General features: G+C 40.5%; 2 protein-coding genes across 9 annotated transcripts in view; one reads left to right on the forward strand and one right to left on the reverse strand.

Moving 5' to 3' along the window:
* Nucleotides 1–18,756, reverse strand: part of TRPM8 (transient receptor potential cation channel subfamily M member 8) — a 300,849-nt gene that overhangs the window by 271,270 nt on the left and 10,823 nt on the right. The gene's annotated exons all lie outside the window — the stretch shown is intronic.
* The window catches only part of AGAP1 (ArfGAP with GTPase domain, ankyrin repeat and PH domain 1), a 306,162-nt gene that overhangs the window by 180,413 nt on the left and 106,993 nt on the right, over nt 1–18,756 (forward strand). For all 4 annotated transcript variants that reach the window (XM_081909457.1, XM_081909458.1, XM_081909459.1 and 1 more), the window contains one exon: nt 16,101–16,262. In XM_081909457.1, coding sequence (XP_081765583.1) covers nt 16,101–16,262 — 162 coding nt within the window. The remainder of the gene's footprint in view (nt 1–16,100; nt 16,263–18,756) is intronic.

An 18,756-nucleotide genomic window follows, 5' to 3' on the forward strand; every position in this document is an offset into this window, starting at 1 on the left:
ACAGCTCATCAATCTGATTTCCATACTTAGATAGCTTCTGTCATTACATCCACAAGTGAAACCTGTTATAACATAACCCCAGATTTGAAGAGAGAGCCAGTCATTTTGTAAGATCCAAATTATTTTTTAAAAAATTGAAGCAAACTAATTTTTCGCCTTGCATTTTAATTTCTTTACAGCTGCTCTGTGCTGGTCTGCCATGAAAACTGAATATATAGCAAATGATAAAAATAGCCCCTTCTCGTAGTTGCCAGTTATTTAACTAATATCCACAGAGCCAGTTATTATTTTAAATTCAAGAAACAAAGACCATGTTTGTAAAATCTATTGCATTAAGAATTTTTTGCATGCTAACAGAATATGTGGGGGAAGTATATTACTAATGTTAAATTATTATTTTATTATTACTTATATAAATTAATATTTATATGCTGTTTATATGTAAAAATGACTTCGAAGCAGCTTACAACCATAAAATCAATATATTATTAAAATGCACAATAACAAACAGCTACTTTATGGACTAGAAGTATGAGGATTGGTGGAAATTCATATTTCAGAGGCAGTCCAAAAGATATTTCATAATATCTTACATTTACTTTTTAATACCCCAGCTTCACACATTAGAGTTGAGACAGGGCAATTTTCATTAGTTGCCACAGCAGAAATTCACACAGTTCATACCAGCTACTAATAGGCTTGTATGAATGACAGAGTTCCCAAATTGTATCTACAAGAACAAGTCTCATAGTTCAAAATTCTGCAAAGGATAATTGGCATGCCAACATAAAAATCAATATAATTTTTCAGAGGCCTCTGTGGCACAATTGAGCTAGTCAACTCAGCTAAATTGCAGATAGGAATAGGATTTGAATGTTAAATGTTCAAATGCACAGTAGCAATAGAATTGGTTCCATTATTGCAAAAGGGCCTGCTTCCTGGAAATGTTTCACCAGGCCCTTGTAAGCTCAAAGGAGCCTTCAGTCCAGCATGCTTTCAGACAATGTAATCCGTGGAATAGTATGGTTAGCTGCTATGTGAAAGAACACTAAATCTTTGTGGGTCAAATGAGGAAGAAGCATTGGATCGCTGTTTACCTTGTGTCTACTATCATTCTCAGACAAGAATGCATTTTTAAATAACATTTGACATTACTGTAGTATCAACCAAGCTGGGACATTTTATTCATGGGAAAATTTAAGATCCAATTTACAATATGTCGATTTTGAACATTGATATGTTGAGTCTAAACAATGAATCAACAACCTGCTTGATAGCTACTGATGAATCCATGATCATTGAGCATGAATATGAAAAAGAACTATTTTTTTCAAATAATCATTTCTTCTTTAATTTTAAATTAGCTTTTTCTTGTTTCAGCTGTAACCCATCATGTAAATCAGGCCTTGAGGCAGCACTGTGTTACTATGCCGCCTTTTGATAGAAAAGGGAATTGCGTCCCTGTGGGTTCTGCTGGATCTTAATGGTACACATATCATCAGTCATGTTATCTGTCTGGATCCCCTAAATGGGCAGGAGTTGAATGGAATGCCAGATAGTGCCAGGAGACTCATGCTTGATGCTGTGGCCTTTGTCTTATGATATCCCAAGTGTTGCATTTTATCTTCCATGCTGTTTACATCTATATGCAACCACATGGACGGGTTGTCTAGAAATTTGGAGTTTGGTATCATCATTAAACTGCTGCTACTCTCCTTCCCATCACAGCTTGGGGAGGTCATAGAGATTATGAATTAACGTTTGGCAGAAGGAAAGAAGGGCCACACTCCAAGGCAGTTGACTCACCAGCCATTATCCATCTCCCATTCAATCAACACTCATTGTTCATTCCCCATTCCCAGGGGGCTAACTGAATTTGAGCCACACCTCCTGACCTCATTGGCTACTACAGTAGCCAGGAGGAACCAGCCAGGAATATAAATTTAGAGTCAGTTAGCAACGGAAGCTCGCTCCATAAGCTAGAGGGAACCTTAGCTGATGAAGCATCTCAGCCCAAGATGACAAAAGCACCAAGGTGAGTTAATCTGACTTGGGAGGAGAAGGTAAGTAACACCCATTTATTTATTTAATTATTTAATCAAAACAGCACAAGGCAAGGGCACAGTAAGGTCACTCTTCTAGGATCTAAATTCTGTAAGATCCAAATGATGTAAGAATTTGCAACTCAGGAACTAACTTCTAGAGGTAGGAAATTTAGAGAAAAACTAATGCTCTACCTTAGCAGGGAAGCTCGGGGACCACAGGAAATTAAACTAAACCTTCATATTTTAAAGAAGGCGTAAAAAGTATATGTTGTCAATATACATAACACAAATCCTGCCCTTTTAGTTTTAAAAAGGGCATTCTGATCTGAATTGGAACCTCCTCAGCTCCTGTCGACTCCCCGCCCCCATCAGTTCAAAAGCTGCACTGTAGCTTGTTCATCACATCAGTCTCCATACTTGAGGACTGGAAAGTAGTCAATGTAACACCAGTTTTTCAAAAGGGGTCCAAGGGAGGTCCTGGGAATTACAAGTCAGCTAGTTTAACATCTGTCCTTGGAAAATTGGTGGAAAGTATTGTTAAATATAAAGTAACCAAGCATATAGAAGTTATCTTACTGAAGCAGAGCCAACGTGACTTTTGCAAGGCCGAGTCCTGACTCATGAACATTTTAAGAGTTCTTTGAGAGTGTCAACAAGCATAGGTGATCCATTTCACATAGTATGCTTGGACTTCCAAAAAGCTTTTGACAAAGTATCTCACCAAAGACTCCTAAGTAAGCTTAGCAGTCAGTGAATAAGAGGAGAGAACTCATGGGCCAGGTATTGGTTAGATAGCAAGAAGCAGAGAATCTGAATAAATGGACAGTTCTCCAAATGGAGAGGCGTGGCAAGTGGAATCTCCCAAGGATTGTATCCGGACCTGTCCTTTTTAACAATCTAGAGTTAGTGGTGAGCAGTGAGGTGGCCAAGTTTGCTGATGATACCAAATTGTTCAGGGCCATTAAAACAAAAGGAGATTGTGAAGAGCTCCTTTCCAAACTGAGTGAATGGGTGGTAAAATGGCAAATGCAATTCATTGTAAACAAGTGTGAAGTGATGCATGTTGGGGCAAAAAAAATCTTAATTTCACAGGTGTGCTCATGGGTTGTGATCTGGGGGTGACAGACCAGGAATGAGGCCTTGGGGTCATGGTAGATAACTAAATGCTGATGTTGACCCTGTGTGTGGCGCTGTGAAAAGGTCAAATTGCATGCAAGGGACCATTAGGAAAGGGATTGATAATACAACATAGTGCTGCTATACAGATCTATAGTGTGCCCACATCTGGAACACTGTGTATAGTTCTGGTTGCCTCTTCTAAAAAGAGAGAGTTGGGAAACATTCAGAAAATGGTGACCAAAATTATCAAGGGAATGGGACAACTCCTCTGTGAAGAAAGGTTGCAACATTTGGAAATTCTAAGTTTAAAGAAAAAGTGAGTAAGAGGTCTATAAAATTATACCTGGTATGGAGAAAGTGTATAAAGACGTTTTCTCCCCCTCTCAAAACATTATAATTTGTGGACATTCAGTGAAGTTGAAGGTTGGAAGATTCAGGACAGATCAAATAAATTACTTCATGCAGCACGTAATTAAACTGTGCAACTCACTCCCTTAGTCATAGCCACCAATCTAGATGACTTTAAATGAGGATTGGACAAGGGGAGAGGGCTACTCTTGTGCTCGAATCCTGCGTGTGAGTTTCCCATAGGCGTCTGGTTGGCCACTAGGTGAACAAGATGCTGGCTAGAAGGGCCCTTGTCCTGATCCAGTAGAAGCTCGTCTTATGTTCTTAATAAACTGGATGGAGGCCAACAAATTGGCTGCATCCAGTGACAAGAGTTCTTCCTATTTTGGATCTGTTTGAACTTGCCTTGAAAAAATCAGGTTTAGTGTTGGGAGTACTTTGAGAGCCAGTGTGGTGTAGTGGTTAAGAGCGGTAGTCTCGTAATCTGGGGAACTGGGTTCGCGTCTCCGCTCCTCCACATGCAGCTGCTGGGTGACCTTGGGCCAGTCACACTTCTCTGAAGTCTCTCAGCCCCACTCACCTCAGAGTGTTTGTTGTGGGGGAGGAAGGGAAAGGAGATTGTTAGCTGCTTTGAGACTCCTTAAAGGGAGTGAAAGGCGGGATATCAAATCCAAACTCTTCTTCTTCTACTTCTGGATGCCATGTATTGGCTATGGTTAGGACTGCTTTTCTGGCTTCAGTTCTTATTGAAATATTTAGCCAAATGCAGCTGATAATTTTTTGACTGGCCAAGTAGAGAAAGCTTATTGCAGAATCATTTTGATATGTTGTTGTTGTTTAGTCGTTTAGTCATGTCGGACTCTTCGTAACCCCAGAGCACTTCCCCTAAAAAGACCATGTGTTGTTTCGTGTCTTAAAAATGGTATGCTGTGCTGTATTATGATTGTTTTATGATTTGCACACTACAGAAATCTCCATTTTATTATGTATTAATTATATTTAACACCACTGGAATATCCTGTATGTGTTAATGGTACAGCTGTTATTAGCAATCATTAATACTTCTAACCATTATTATCTGTTAACTATGTGTGACACTTTGGACATGTTGCAAAAATATGAAGTTTGAGCCTCATAAATGAGAATTTCATATCTTATTAATCTTGATCATCAAGGAAGCTATGCGGTGGCCATTAGTAGGCTTATTTTATGGTAAAGTGCTGAGAATCAGATTAAGCTGTAATGGTCTGCCTTCAGACATTTCTTTTTTTAAAAAAAGAACAATTTAAGTGAGACTAACCTTCTTAAAAGTGTGGAATTTTTACATTCTGTAAATGGGAACAGGCAGAGGGAAAAGATCTGTCCTGGATTAGTTTCTCCTGCTGTTCCTGCCAACTGCTTTGTGTCCTGGAAAATGAGAGTCTTGAACAGTGGATCCACAGTGCTTTGCTTGACTTGAGAACCAACTTTAATTGGTGGTCAACCCTGCCCTAAGGCCACCAGAGAATTTAGGAAAGGGGAGAATTCATATAAGGAAGTATCCTCCATGCTAAAGCAACCACTTCCTTGATTGTGGAAGGTATTTGAAGACACTCAGCCCCAGCCTCCTCCTCTCCAACTCAGGATTCTACTTTGCCTGTTGCTCCCAGAATCCCTCCTTCCTCCTCTTACAGGACCTGACGAAACAGTCCTTTTCACATTATCCTGGCTTCTGTCTCCACACTGCGATACACCTCTACAGGGATGTGTATCTGAGCTTTGAGCATCTGTACAGCATGAAAGATCAGCAAAAGGGCACTGGAATTGACTGCTTAGGGTGGGGGCTACTGGAAAAGATTTCCTACATCTCCTTCAAAGGAAGGGGGAATGATTGCCATGTTATTATATTCCACAATGTGTGTTCTAGCTGTCACCATGTTTTTGAGGGCTTCTTGAATTCTTCTAGTGCTGTGTTTTGCACAGTGCAAGAATGCATAGATTGGGTTTTCCAGGTAGCCAACAACTAAAGCCCAGGAAGTTTGGAGCAGGCATGCAGCTGCAGTTTACCACTAAAACTTTATTTCATTGAAATATTTTCCATTAGGCTGCCTCAATAGGAGAGATGAGAAGCAGGACTCATTCAGTCGGCTCTGCTGAAAGACCAGCTCCACCAGGCACCAGCTGGTCATTAGAAGAACTCCTGTTCTCAGACACAAAGTCTTAAAACTGGAGTTTTTTTCCTCTTTTTGCACTGCCCCTTTTCCCCTATGTGTCATGTTTTTTAGATTGTAAACCTGCAAGCAGGGACTGTCTGGTTTTAACTGATTTTATGTAAGCATTTGGCTGAAGAGTGGGGTAAAAATTCTATAAATGTATGTTACTTGTGTAGTAAACTTCTACTGACAGTTGCAAACACAGTCCCTGTTCTGAGTGTTGCTTTCACTTTCCTTGTCCCTGTTGAAGGCCATAGAAAAAATATGCAGTTAATGTCTTGATTTCTTTTTATTATTCATGGGGTTATAATTTGACTGAATAAGAAGGGGAGGCGGTCACAGAAGGCAGCATTTTTAAAGTCAAGGCTGTTTAAAACACAAATGTTAAAACATTAACACTGAAATTTAATTATAACCTAAGTGTGCTAAGATTTGGAATGGTGTAGTAAGTACTATGTGTGTTTGAAGTTACTTGCGTTGTCTAGGGCTGAATGGTATGACCCCCAGAGCAGTCGTCAGTGAAGTGTCCTGATCATTTGGGTAGCCAAATGTAGGGGCCAGGAATACACTCCCTCCCTAGCCTGCTCACTTTTGTTCATGATCGTCTGGTTTGTGTGTCTCATGTCTTGGTGTGCCTTGTAGCTAAGATTAGTGATTCATCCTGTTCTACTGAAGTTATTATGTTGGGCTCTGGTGGTTATATTTTGCAATAGCAACCGTTTGAATGTTAAAACCTTTTCAAGAAAACCAAGCATTTTCATTCACACACCCCCTTCCCTCTAGTGATTTTTCAAATACTAAAGCCATCAGGAGAGTTGAAAGAGCTGATTTAGCCCCCAAAAGGAGGGGAGAATTCGCATACCTATTCTCAGTATTGAACTGCCATTGACATCTAAAGTCCCCACCATGCTGTTTTCCTCCACACTCCAGCAATCAGGACATCCAGCAAACCCATAAAAATCCAAACTAATAGCATGAATATTCAGTGACCTAGAATACTAATTATTGTCATGAATATTAATGTGATCGGACTTGCTTTTTCCTCTTCTGTTTCACTCTCTCTCTCTTTTTCCACTCAGCCAGCTCTAAAGATGGGCTATAATGAGAGCATTTAAGAGAGAGAGCGCTCTCCGCCGTGACAGGGACTGGGGTAATAAGGAGAGCTTGATTAACGTGGTGCACTTGGGGGAGAGATGAGAGGCTTCACGTGGTCCTGTTGTGGGGGAGGCAATGAGGCACCGGCGGCTGTGTTGCTGCTCCCTCAGATTAATGAGGCCTAAGAGTGCATTAGGAACAGTGACAAAGGTTTGATCTAATGGGTTCAGTCATTTTTCCTTTGAGTGACAGACGCACAGAAGTAATTGGCTGTGCAGAATGGCAGCTCATTGGCAGTACTTAAGGATACATTATCCCCGTTGTGTGGCCCGCAGAGGCTGTTTATCAAAACTGCTCACACTGCAGACATGCATTTACTAGGCTGCTGTTAGATGTAATAGCTTTAAAATATAATAATAATAGTAATAAATAAATAATAATAATAATAATAATATAGGATCAAAATCTTTGTGTGTCTCTTTCTGAAAGTTTCTCTTCCTTTTAGTTTTAAAGATACTCAATAGTTTAATGACAATGGTTTGCTCTAATTTGTAGGTTATTGCTCCTTTATAGCTTGGCATTGTTCATATACAGTACTCATAAATTTTCCGTAACATGTTGCTTATTTCTTTAAGTGTCTATACAAAACCAAAAATTCCTTTTATAAAGGATTTTGGAGGGAATTGCCAATTTTTTGAGAACTCTAATGATTTCTATTCTAAAACATTAATGGATATTTCATATTTTCATGACTTGTTCATAAGGCAGTTAGAAAAAAAGCAAGAGCTATATATTTGTTCCAAGTTTAACATTCATTTATTTCAACAGTGAATACACTTATTTTTTTTAAAAAAATTGCAGAATTATTTTCCACAAATTTGTGAGATTGAAACCATGCTGATAGTAAGCTTAGAAGTCAATACCACTTTTGTATTTAATTGCCAGATTCCTATTGAGTGCCATGATACTTAATTTATTCATGTATGTTTTGATGGTGATGTACTTGGCACTGCTGTTTTTGTACAATTAGCAAGTTCTGTTAAAATGCTTTTATTTTAATAATTTTTATTACAATCTTGCTGGCATTTTTACCTTGAAAGGAAAGATTTCCAGGGTGGTAGTGTTTGATACCGTTATCCTGTTGGGTGAAAATATTTCAGAATTCTAACAGTCTCCTTTCTTTGATTTTGATCTGATTAGTTGGGTTATATGACAATGAGGTGAGGCAGTCTTGGTGCGAGGCTTAAACACATTGGGCAGAGTGTTTAAAGGTGATATTTTCTCAGATGCATTACCTTGCACATCATCAGCCAGGGCATCCATTTTTAGTCTATCTACATTTAATAGGCTTTGTCAGTCACTTAAATTTAAGATAACGCTAGCTAGCCCTATTGCTGCTAAAAATATGTAGCAAGACTATATTTGTCTTATTAACTTACTCTGAGTGAGTTCTGCTGGATTCGGCTTTAATTAGGCACATGTAGTAAAGTGTCTGTCTTGACTCCAAGACAGGTCATACTTTGCTGAGGGAAAAGTAGCAAGTACAGTATCTCATGTTAGCTTAGAAACATTATTGATGCGTTCTTGAAAGCATGACACATGGTTCCTGAGGAGACGGCAGCCACTCATAATCCGCTACGGAATTATCATGCCAACATGAGAGGTTTTGAAGAAGACCCAAAGAAAATAAAGATTGCTAAATGACATTCCTTTTTCTCCGAAGGCTTGTAAAAAGAGCAATTGAGAATTGTGTATAGATCTCAAAACCTAGGATAAAGGAAAATGCTTGAGCATCTTATATTTAGCTGCTAAATCCATTTTATCACCTTTATTTTGTATCACATCTTTCACTATAAGCACAGGTGAACTGAATATTTGACAACAGCTGAAACCTGCCACCAAATGTTGCAGTGTATCACCACCCTGTAAGAGGAGTCCTCCTGCTTAGGTCTCTGTGCAATGAGTGGAGGTTAAATCTCACAGCAGGTATCTCTCCCCCCCCCCGCCCCCCCTCCGGTGCCAGATACTTACTATAAGTTGTTGCAGGCTTTAGCAGGTCAAACTTCTCTTCTATCCTACCTCCGCTTGACTTTTTAATCTCTCTGTTAACACCTTAGCATGCTGTACATCCTGGAAGCTCACTAGTCCTGGTCAAGCTGTATAAGGGTTTAAAACTCCCCCCTTTTTTTAATTTACAAATCTGTGTACCTAGAGAAGCCCAGTATTATTTCCTTATAAACTAGTTTATGTGGGGTCATGTTACACCTTTGCACCAGTCTGATATGGACACATAAACTTTTTAATTCTTTACTGCTATTCAGACTTTGCACATCAGAAGCAGGAAAGGAGAGAGAGGTGTGTGTTAGCATACCAATGATATTTTGGTTTAGTTTTCTAAACAACCTTTTGCAGGAGTTAAGCAGTATATTTTGCCTCATGCTTTAAGATGGAACCTTGTACATCCTTGTAGTACAAATGCTACAGGACAGAAGAGCAGGCCGCAGTTCCCATCCTAGACAGGCAATCCAGAAGCAGGCTGTTCTTGATGGTGCTGGAAAACGAAGAGGTGTGCCCTCACCCTGCCCTCTCCTAGCACAGGTGATTCCTAAATGGGAGTCGGAAACTAAATTGAAATGGGTGCAGCCACATCTGCACACCTTGCCAAAACAAAAAAATGTATCATTGTCTGACCAGTAAATAATATTTTAGGATATAATGTGTTGTCCCATCTCCCCTGCCCCCTGAATGCACCGTGTTAAAATTTTGCTCCCAATGTGGTGTCTCAACTAAACCACTGAGCCTCTTGGGCTTGCCGATCAGGAGGTCGGTAGTTTGAATCCGTGTGACGGAGTGAGCTCCCATTACTCTGTTTCAGCTTCTGCCAACCTAGCAGCTTGAAAGCATGCCAGTGCAAGTAGATAAATAGGTACTGCTGTGGTGGGGAGCTAAACAGCGTTTTCATGCATTCTGGCACTCATCACAGTGTCCCGTTGCGTCACATGCTGGCCAGATGACCCGGAAAACTGTCTGCGGACAAATTATGGCTCCCTTGGCCTGAAGCGAGATGAGCACCGCACCCCATAGACGCCTTTGACTGGACTTAAGTGTCCAGGGGCATTTACCTTTACCTTATATTTGAGATCCGGACAGACAACAGACTCTGAGAACTTAGCATTATTATTTTATGGGGCATAGAGGAAGCAGTCTCTCTAATACTTGGAATAGCACTGCTGCACAGATTCAAGTATTTGTTTGGTCATCAGCCTGTTGTAGACACTTCTATGAGCTGTAGCCTATGATTGGACCATATCCATTCAGTCTCTCTCCACTTGTGCTTAGGCTGTCGCCCAATGTATTGCTTGTACTGCATAACTTTCTCTTAGGTCAGCACAATATGGGGTTACCCACTGTCTTGAACTACTTTAACTGTTTTAGTAGACCCTTTTGCTCTATTTTTAAGATAAAATAAGGGAAAAAGTGTTATAACCATAAATTAGATTAGAAAATAAATCTATGCAAATGATATATTTAACTAGCAGCCATACCGAGTTTTATAAAAACATACCAATCTTATCAGATAAAATTGTTTGAGAGTGACAAAACAGGTTGAATAGATTAATTTGTGCATCTAAAATTATAAAGTTGATCTTGAAACTTCAAGATTTAAATTCCCATTTTGCTTTTTTACAATCATGCTGCTAAACTTGGTGAAAGATGGGTTGACGGAACAAGAAAGACTTAAGAACAAGCTTCCTGCAATTTCCCTTCATATTCACTTGTGTGGATGAAGAGAAGGCAAACTGTTTCCCAGGCAGCATCTGAGTCCTGGCTTGTTTTGAAATCATTCCTGGTTTGCACATAACAGGAAGAAGCTATGGCTAACACCAGTTTCCTGTTTTTTCCCCCTGCTTGTACCAAAGGAGGAATAAAGCAGGACATAAGGGACTACTGTATATTCTGGCATGTCAAGGCAGGATTTGTTTGTGCAAACATGGCCAGTATTGCTAAAATATCAAACCATGTTTTCTTCAGTTAATGAAATATGGGAACCTACTGTCCTGCATGAAAAATTATTTGTCCATCTTAATGATTACTCTGGCTTCCTAAATTCAAATGTATACTCTATTTGTGTTTTCTGCTTAGATTTTTATGTTCTGTTTCATCTTATGCCTTTATGTTTCTTAACTTTTATATTTCATTTTATACACAAATTCTTCCTCTTCAGGAGTTTTTTTCCCCTCTTTATAGAGCCTACACTTCTGAAATAAGATTTGCAATTGCTTCTGGAGCACCCTAGACATATGGAGCCACTCTGTGTTTTTCCTTTATTAAAGGAATTGTGAATCTATTTTGAATATTAAAGACATGTAGACTCTATAAAGAAAAGGGAAAAAAACTAACTCCTGAAGAATAATAACTTAGAGTTTCACTCTGTGGAGTTGAAACCCAGAGCTAGTCTGTACATTTTTAAAGATCTTGGGGTCTTAGTAGACCACAAGCTTAACATGAGTCATCAGTGTGATGCAGCAGCAAAAAAAGGCTAATGCTATTCTAGGCTGCATCAACAGAGGTATACTGTCCAGATCCAGGGAAGTCATAGTCCCACTCTATTTTGCCTTGGTCAGACCACACCTGGAGTACTGTGTGCAGTTCTGGGCACCACAATTTAAGGAGGATGTTGGCAAACTGGAGTGTGTGCAGAGGAGGGCAACCAAGAGGATCAAGGGTCTAGAATATATAGGTATATTTAGCCTGGAAAAGAGAAAACCGAGAGGAGATATGCTAGCCATCTTCAAATATCTAATAGGATGTTACATGGAAGATGGAGCAAGCTTGTTTTCTCCTGCTCCAGAGGCTAGGATCCAAACCAATGGCTTCATGCTACAAGAAAGGAGATTCTGACTCAGCATCTTCCTGATGGTGAATCTGTTTGATAGTGGAACGGACTCCTTTGGGAAGTGGTGGACCCTCCTTCCTTGGAGGTTTCTAAGCAGAGGGTGGACGACCATCTGTCATGCATGCTTTGGTTGAGAATCCTGCTTTGCTGGGGGTTGAACTAGATGACGCTTGGAATCCCTTCCAGCTCTACAAATCTATGAAAGCTTATTGGCCAGCTGTCAAGTGGCAGGACCACCCAGAAAAATAAATTGCTAATAAAACATATTAGAAAGGACTTGCAAGGGTGGGGGTGGGTGGGTGTATCCCTATGTTGACTGGAGAATTGGCCTATATAAATAACACCAAAAACTTCTGAATAGGATACAACTCTTGAATATTACTTTCCATATATTCCTTCCCATATATTGAATAGGTAGTAACACTGACCCAAAAATATATCTAGCAATGTACCTCCAAAATATGCACTAGGACGTTAAGAGCGGGCAGGATCCATTGATTTAAATGGGAGGAATTGAGTTACGTGCACTTGTGTTGATTTGAATGGGACTTCATCTTCCTTCATTTGGGCCAGATCCTGCTCATTTTGTTTTGCTCTAGGTCACGCAACTGGCTTCTGGCCCTCCAGGTACTGTGGGACTACAGCTCCATCGTCCCTGCAAGGACAGATGTGAGATAGAACCCAACAAACTGTAGAGAGAGCCACAGGTTAGGCAACCCTGCTCTAGACAAAACTACACATTGCATACAGTTGTGTGTCCCTGTCCTTTTATGTGTGGTCGTTTTAAAAGAAAAACAGCCGTGGAAGGCTGCAGTCTTGACTGGAGCATTAATTATTGGCAGAGGCTGCTTCACCATTCCCTCTCAGGTCATTTTGCTGCTTAAAATCTCCTTCTTCCCTCTCCCCACAGGGGAAGGCATATCTGCCCCCCTCCAGTCCCCCCATACCTGCTTCAATACATTTGCAAGCAGAATGAGACTCTGCTGCTCCAGTGTAATCTGTAGTTCAGCTGTGAGGGCTGCATACTACAAAGGAAAGATCAGAAAAACTACGGTAGGTTTTGTAAACTGCCCTAAAACCATTGCTGAATGGTTGTATATAACTTTTATACACAAAGTACAGTGATACCTTGGTTCTTGGACGTAATCCGTTCCGGAAGTCTGTTTGACTTCTGAAACATTCAAAAACCAAGGCACGGCTTCCAATTGGCACAGGTGTCCCGGAAACAATAGCTGACAACCGGATTGGACATTCGGCTTCCAAAAAGCGTTCAAAAACCAGAACACTTACTTCCAAGTCTTGGAGTTCAGGAGCCGAAATGTTCGAGTACCAAGGCATTTGAGAACCAAGGTTCCATTGTAATTTACACCATCTGTTGTTTGCCCTTCCTTAATTAATAAAATATAAATTCTGCTCCTAATATGTATCTTATACATGATAATTTATTTGCTGTCAAAAATATGGTGTTTGTACTCTTTATACCAGGAATTAAGTTATCTTGGATTGTAATGTTGATGTCAACCATTGTTTCTTACCATTGTAGAAGAATGTTTTGGATAATTTTTCCCCATAGTAAAATATTTTAGAATATCAGTTGAGTATTTTAAATGTAATAAAGGTTCCTATAACTGAAGGGTTTTTTTCCTTTGTGATGTTACAGAAGATGAAAAACATTGTTCTTCAATAGAAAACCAGCATCATCCTTGCTCATTTGAGCCCATTTTTGGCAACATACTGGTAGTCATTCATATATAAATGCAATAGTCACTTTGAAATGCAAATAGTTAAAGAAAAATAGCATATGTTAGAGGTAAGTACATTTTCAAATCAGCTCCTACATTTTACAGATGCGAATACAGCTAAAATTATTCTTTGGAAAGAATCTGGAGCTTTTGACACACTGAAGCTTGAACTAATCAAGGTTTCTCAGTAAGCATATACACATATCCATATCAAGGAACCAGTGCTGAGAATACATGGATTAGCATAGTAATTTAACTGCCCCCTGCTAATCAACTAAAGCAGCCAGATGATGCGTATATGATACATTTGTAGAGGCAGTCTTTCAGAACTCTGAATAAACCAGGTAGTTGACCATGTATTTTATGTTAATTCTAATAAACTGAAAGTGAGGCAGATGCTGAAGTGCTGCTAGCCCTTGCATGTAAGATTTTGACGTTAAAGCTTTACAAGAACCTCTTCACAATAAGATCTCTCTCATGAGATGCAGAATCCTAATAAGTGACTGAATTCATGCTCTGGCTGGCCAATCTGTTATGTTCTTGGGCATTTTTCAGTATCGTGTTGCATGAGTATTGCATAAATATGTTAAATATGGTCATGTTAAAAAATCCTTATTGAAGTTGAGAGTGGGACCTTGCTTCCTGGAGGACTACTTTGCAGGAGCTTTGTGATGAATATGTGATGGAAGCAGCAGTTACCATTAACACATTACAGTGCTGTGATTATAATAGCATAGCTGGTATTTTTGATTGAGTCAAAATGTTTAAAATATAAATTTGGGAGCTTTACATAGTAGTAACAGGAATAAGGTTTGTCCTATGCAGGGCAAGCCATATTGGGAATTCTGTAATTTTAATGTGAAACGTTAACTCGTGTGTGTGTGTGTGTGTGTGTTTGTGGGGGGGGGGGGGAGAGAAAGAGAGAGAGAGAGAGAGAGAGAGAGAGAGAGAGAGAGGAGCTGCCATAGCCTCTGTTAATTTAGCTTTACCCTTCTTTTTCTGTACCAACATACAGAAATCACAAGATTATATAGGCTTGGTTCACATCTCGTGCTAAGGCATAACTTGGCTTAGCAGCCCCCTCTCTGTTCCCTTTTGCTGCCTCATTGAGCTAAGCATGTTTAGCTTTAGCTTTGCAGTTGTCTGAATATGGGCTCGTGGTTAAAAACTCTCCAGACTAATCTCGAACTAGTAGCTCATGGAAATAGCTTGACCGCCCACGACAGCAGCCAGAAATATGTTAGCTCAGAATTGGGAAAACAGACATAATACCGAATATAATAGACTGGCAGGTTAAAATGATGGACTACGCAGAACTGGCCAGACTATCAGGAAAATTAAGAGATCAGGACGAGCAGAAGTTTCAAGAAAATTGGAGTAAATATTTGATGTATGTAAGAAACAACTGTAAATCTTTGAAGACACTGGTAGGGTTGGAATAACTCTTACAGCGTGTAGTTGCTACTATGATATATAAAGTACGCGACATTAGAATTTTATTTGATACTTACCAAAGAAATGGAGGGAACTCAGAGGCATGATAGAGCCTAAGTTAAATATGTAACCTATATATGTGTAATTTATGAATGTATGCATGTTTACTGAAAATCAATAAAAATTTAATTTGCAAAAAAAAAAGGAAATAGCTTGACCGCAAGCGTTGGTTCATCCAACCCAGCTATGCAGCATGGCAGCAAAATGGGCTGGGGAGGAGCAAAGCATCTGTGAGCCATTCTCTGGAAACCTCTGTGTTCATTCTAAGCTATCATTTGACTTAGTGGAACATGGGAACCAGGCCATGTCCCACTTCCATTCAGTTTATTTTATTTTATTTCTATACTGCTTAATATTATAAAAATATCTCTAAGCGGTTTACAGGAAACCGAAACGAACAACGGACAGCAAAAATACACAGTTACATATTAAAATGTTTTATTAATTCAGAATTACTAATATATTGTCTTCCCTTGAAGGTTCTCTAGCTGGTTCCTCCCACCATTCCTTTGCATCCAACCAGTCTATGACACACATATAAATCAATATCACTTCATTATTCTTCTGACACTCCCTCTCACCCAAGGTTCAAACAGACTCTCAGCTCACCCACAAAAGTGTCACAATGAGAAGAGTTGTTCACTGTTATCACTAATCACTGGTGTACCACTGCTATTCTCCTGTCTTCAAAATTTCTTACAACAACCCAATCTTCGCTGAAGACAAAGAAGAGTAAATTGCCTAATTCTAACTCTCTGCAGTAGCATGACTTGGATAACTCTAATAAAATAATGACTTCAAACATTTCAAGTGAATTATACAATCACTTAGCATGTATTTATTATTTAAAAACAACTTTGAGATTTGACAGATTTATCATTATGCCTTCTCTCATAAACTCTGTTTGGTTTGGAGTTTTCATCATAGCCAAATGCAGGTTCATACTTTTAATTCCCAACTTGATTTAAAACAAAGGGAATATACAGAGAGATTTTACGAGCGGGGCCTGGTGTGACTCTCTCTGTAAGGGGGACTTTGGAAGATACCTAATAATGACAACATCAATCAGCAGTATGTCAAAGATGATTGTTTCTTTGTTCCCACTTTGTTATCCTGAATGTAAAATTTGTTTTTCACTTTCAGTAACTTTCAATCCTTTTGTTTCTAGGAAATGTGACTACTAGTACTTCTGTGTCTCAGATGGCAAGCGGCATCAGTCTGGTTTCCTTCAACAGTCGCCCTGATGGGATGCATCAACGTTCCTATTCAGTCTCCAGTGCCGACCAGTGGAGTGAGGTGGCACTTGCTGCAAACTCAGGCATTAGTAGTGGTAAGACAGTGGGAGAATTTTTTATTTTAACAGTTTTATATAGATTCATAAAATGCTCTCCACAGAGAGATAAGAATCATGGTAAAGCATGTTATTCAGAATGAGTGTGATGACAAGGATCTTTGCACCAGCAGGGCAAACTTTGGCCCATGGCCTAATTACCGTATTTTTTGCTCTATAAGACTCACTTTTTCCCTCCTAAAAAGTAAGGGGAAATGTGTGTGCGTCTTATGGAGCGAATGCAGGCTGCACGGCTATCCCAGAAGCCAGAACAGCAAGAGGGATTGCTGCTTTCACTGCACAGTGATCCCTCTTGCTGTTCTGGCTTCTGAGATTCAGAGGTGCGTCTTGTGGTCTGGTGCGTCTTATAGAGCGAAAAATACGGTAGACTTGCCAAGTCTCTTTGTTATTCCCAAACCAAACCCATCTTCTATCACAACAGGCATGGGACAAAGGAAAACCATGAAGCCAAACCAACAAGGATGTTGGTCGATTTCAGCACTTTTTGAATTGCATTTGGGAACGGAGCACACTTAGAGCACACTTCCAATTTTTCCTTTGCAGCCACAGCTTGAATTTGGCCTGTGGCTCCAGCTGCAAAGGAAGAATTTTCCTGAGCCACAGCTGCAAATAGTCTTCATTTGCAGCCAGAACTTGAATTATAGCTGGGGCTGCAAAGGAAGAAAGGTGCACTTGATTCTTCCTTTGCATGGTACGGGGTCAAAGTTTAATCACCTGATGTTGTGTGATGTCAGGTGATTGACAGATGACTGGCCCCTGTAGCCAGATTAAGTTTTTCCCCACTCCTGCTTTACACTCTATTAGTCTACGGAAACACAGCCAATTTACACATTTCTCTGCCCTATGGAAGAGGGGTGGGATTTTTCTTTAAAGGTGCCATGCACATATTGCCAGGAGAGTTGTACCACAGGGCCTATTTATGCACATTAGTGGCTTAGGAGAGCAGGGGGGGTGGAGAATCACATCTGGCAACCAATGCACCCTTTGAGTTTCAGATAGTACATAGGTAGACAAGTCTAAAAAGCCTGGGACACAAATTTGCACAGCTCTAGTGGCTATGGGGGCTCATTTACCAAAGTAATGTATTTAGTGTTAACACTGGAAGTGTATGCAGTCGTACCTCGGTAGTCAAACAGCTTAGTTCTCGAACGTTTTAGCTCCCGAACAACGCAAACCAGGATGTGACTGTTCCAGCTTGCGAACTATTTTTGGAAGCTGAACATCCGACGGGGTTTCCAGTTGGCTGCAGAAGATGTGCTTTGATTTTCAAACATTTTGGAAGTCGGATGGACTTCCGGAATGGATTCCATTCAACTTCCAAGGTATGACTGTACAGTGGTACCTTGGGTTAAGAACTTAATTTGTTCTGGAGGTCCATTCTTAACCTGAAATTGTTCTTAACCTGAGGTACCACTTTAGCTAATGGGGCCTCCTGCTGCCGCTGCGCTGCCACCGCACAATTTCTGTTCTCATCCTGAAGCAAAGTTCTTAACCCAAGGTACTATTTCTGGGTTAGCGGAGTCTGTAACCTGAAGCGTATGTAACCCGAGGTACCACTGTACTTGATTCTGGCCAAACAAAGCCTCCTATCTAGCCACTAGAGTGCCATGGAAATTTGTGTCATGGGCTTTTTAGACTTGTCTACTCTTGTACTACAGGTGGCGCTGTGGGTTAAACCACAGAGCCTAGGACTTGCCAATCGGAAGGTCAGCGGTTTGAATCCCCGCAACGGGGTGAGCTCCTGTTGCTCGGTCCCTGCTCCTGCCAACCTAGCAGTTCGAAAGCACATCAAAGTGCAAGTAGATAAATAGGTACCACTCTGGCGGGAAGGTAAACGGCGTTTCTGTGCGCTGCTCTGGTTCACCAGAAGCGGCTTAGTCCTGCTGGCCACATGACCCTGAAGCTGGACGCCGGCTCCCTCGGCCAGTAAAGCGAGATGAGCACCGCAACCCCAGAGTCGGCCACGACTGGACCTAACAGTCAGGAGTCCCTTGACCTTTCACTCTTTTACTATCTGAAACCAAAGGGGCGCATGGGTCTCCAGATGTGAAATATATTGGCATTATGTTCAGCTCTCCTACCCCACTGCATGGTTGGACACCTTGAAGTCAACAGCAATTAATTGAAATAAACTACCATACCCCACCCCCCAAAAAATATTGCAGCAATTCACACTTCTACATGTCTCCTCAGAAGATAAGCCTGATTAAATTAAATTTGACTTGTAAAGTAAGTAAGTGCATAGGGACTTCCTGTTTTTACCGCACCCAGGACGGGTGCGCTCTGTGGCCTCTCTCGAGCAAGAGCGGTAGTTGTTGGGGGTTTTGGGGTGATGCGGCGGCTACGCGACCCCCCCAAAAAGCTCAGGGGGTGACCCTGAGTTGAAGTGGTTCTAGCAGCATCAAAGAGGGATTTCCCTTTCTCCGTCGTCAAGCGATAGAGGGGGAAGCCCCAGCGCAAGGAGAGGACCTCC

Source organism: Podarcis melisellensis, assembly GCF_964234715.1.
Source record: "Podarcis melisellensis genome assembly, chromosome: 1".
NCBI classification, from domain to species: domain Eukaryota; kingdom Metazoa; phylum Chordata; class Lepidosauria; order Squamata; family Lacertidae; genus Podarcis; species Podarcis melisellensis.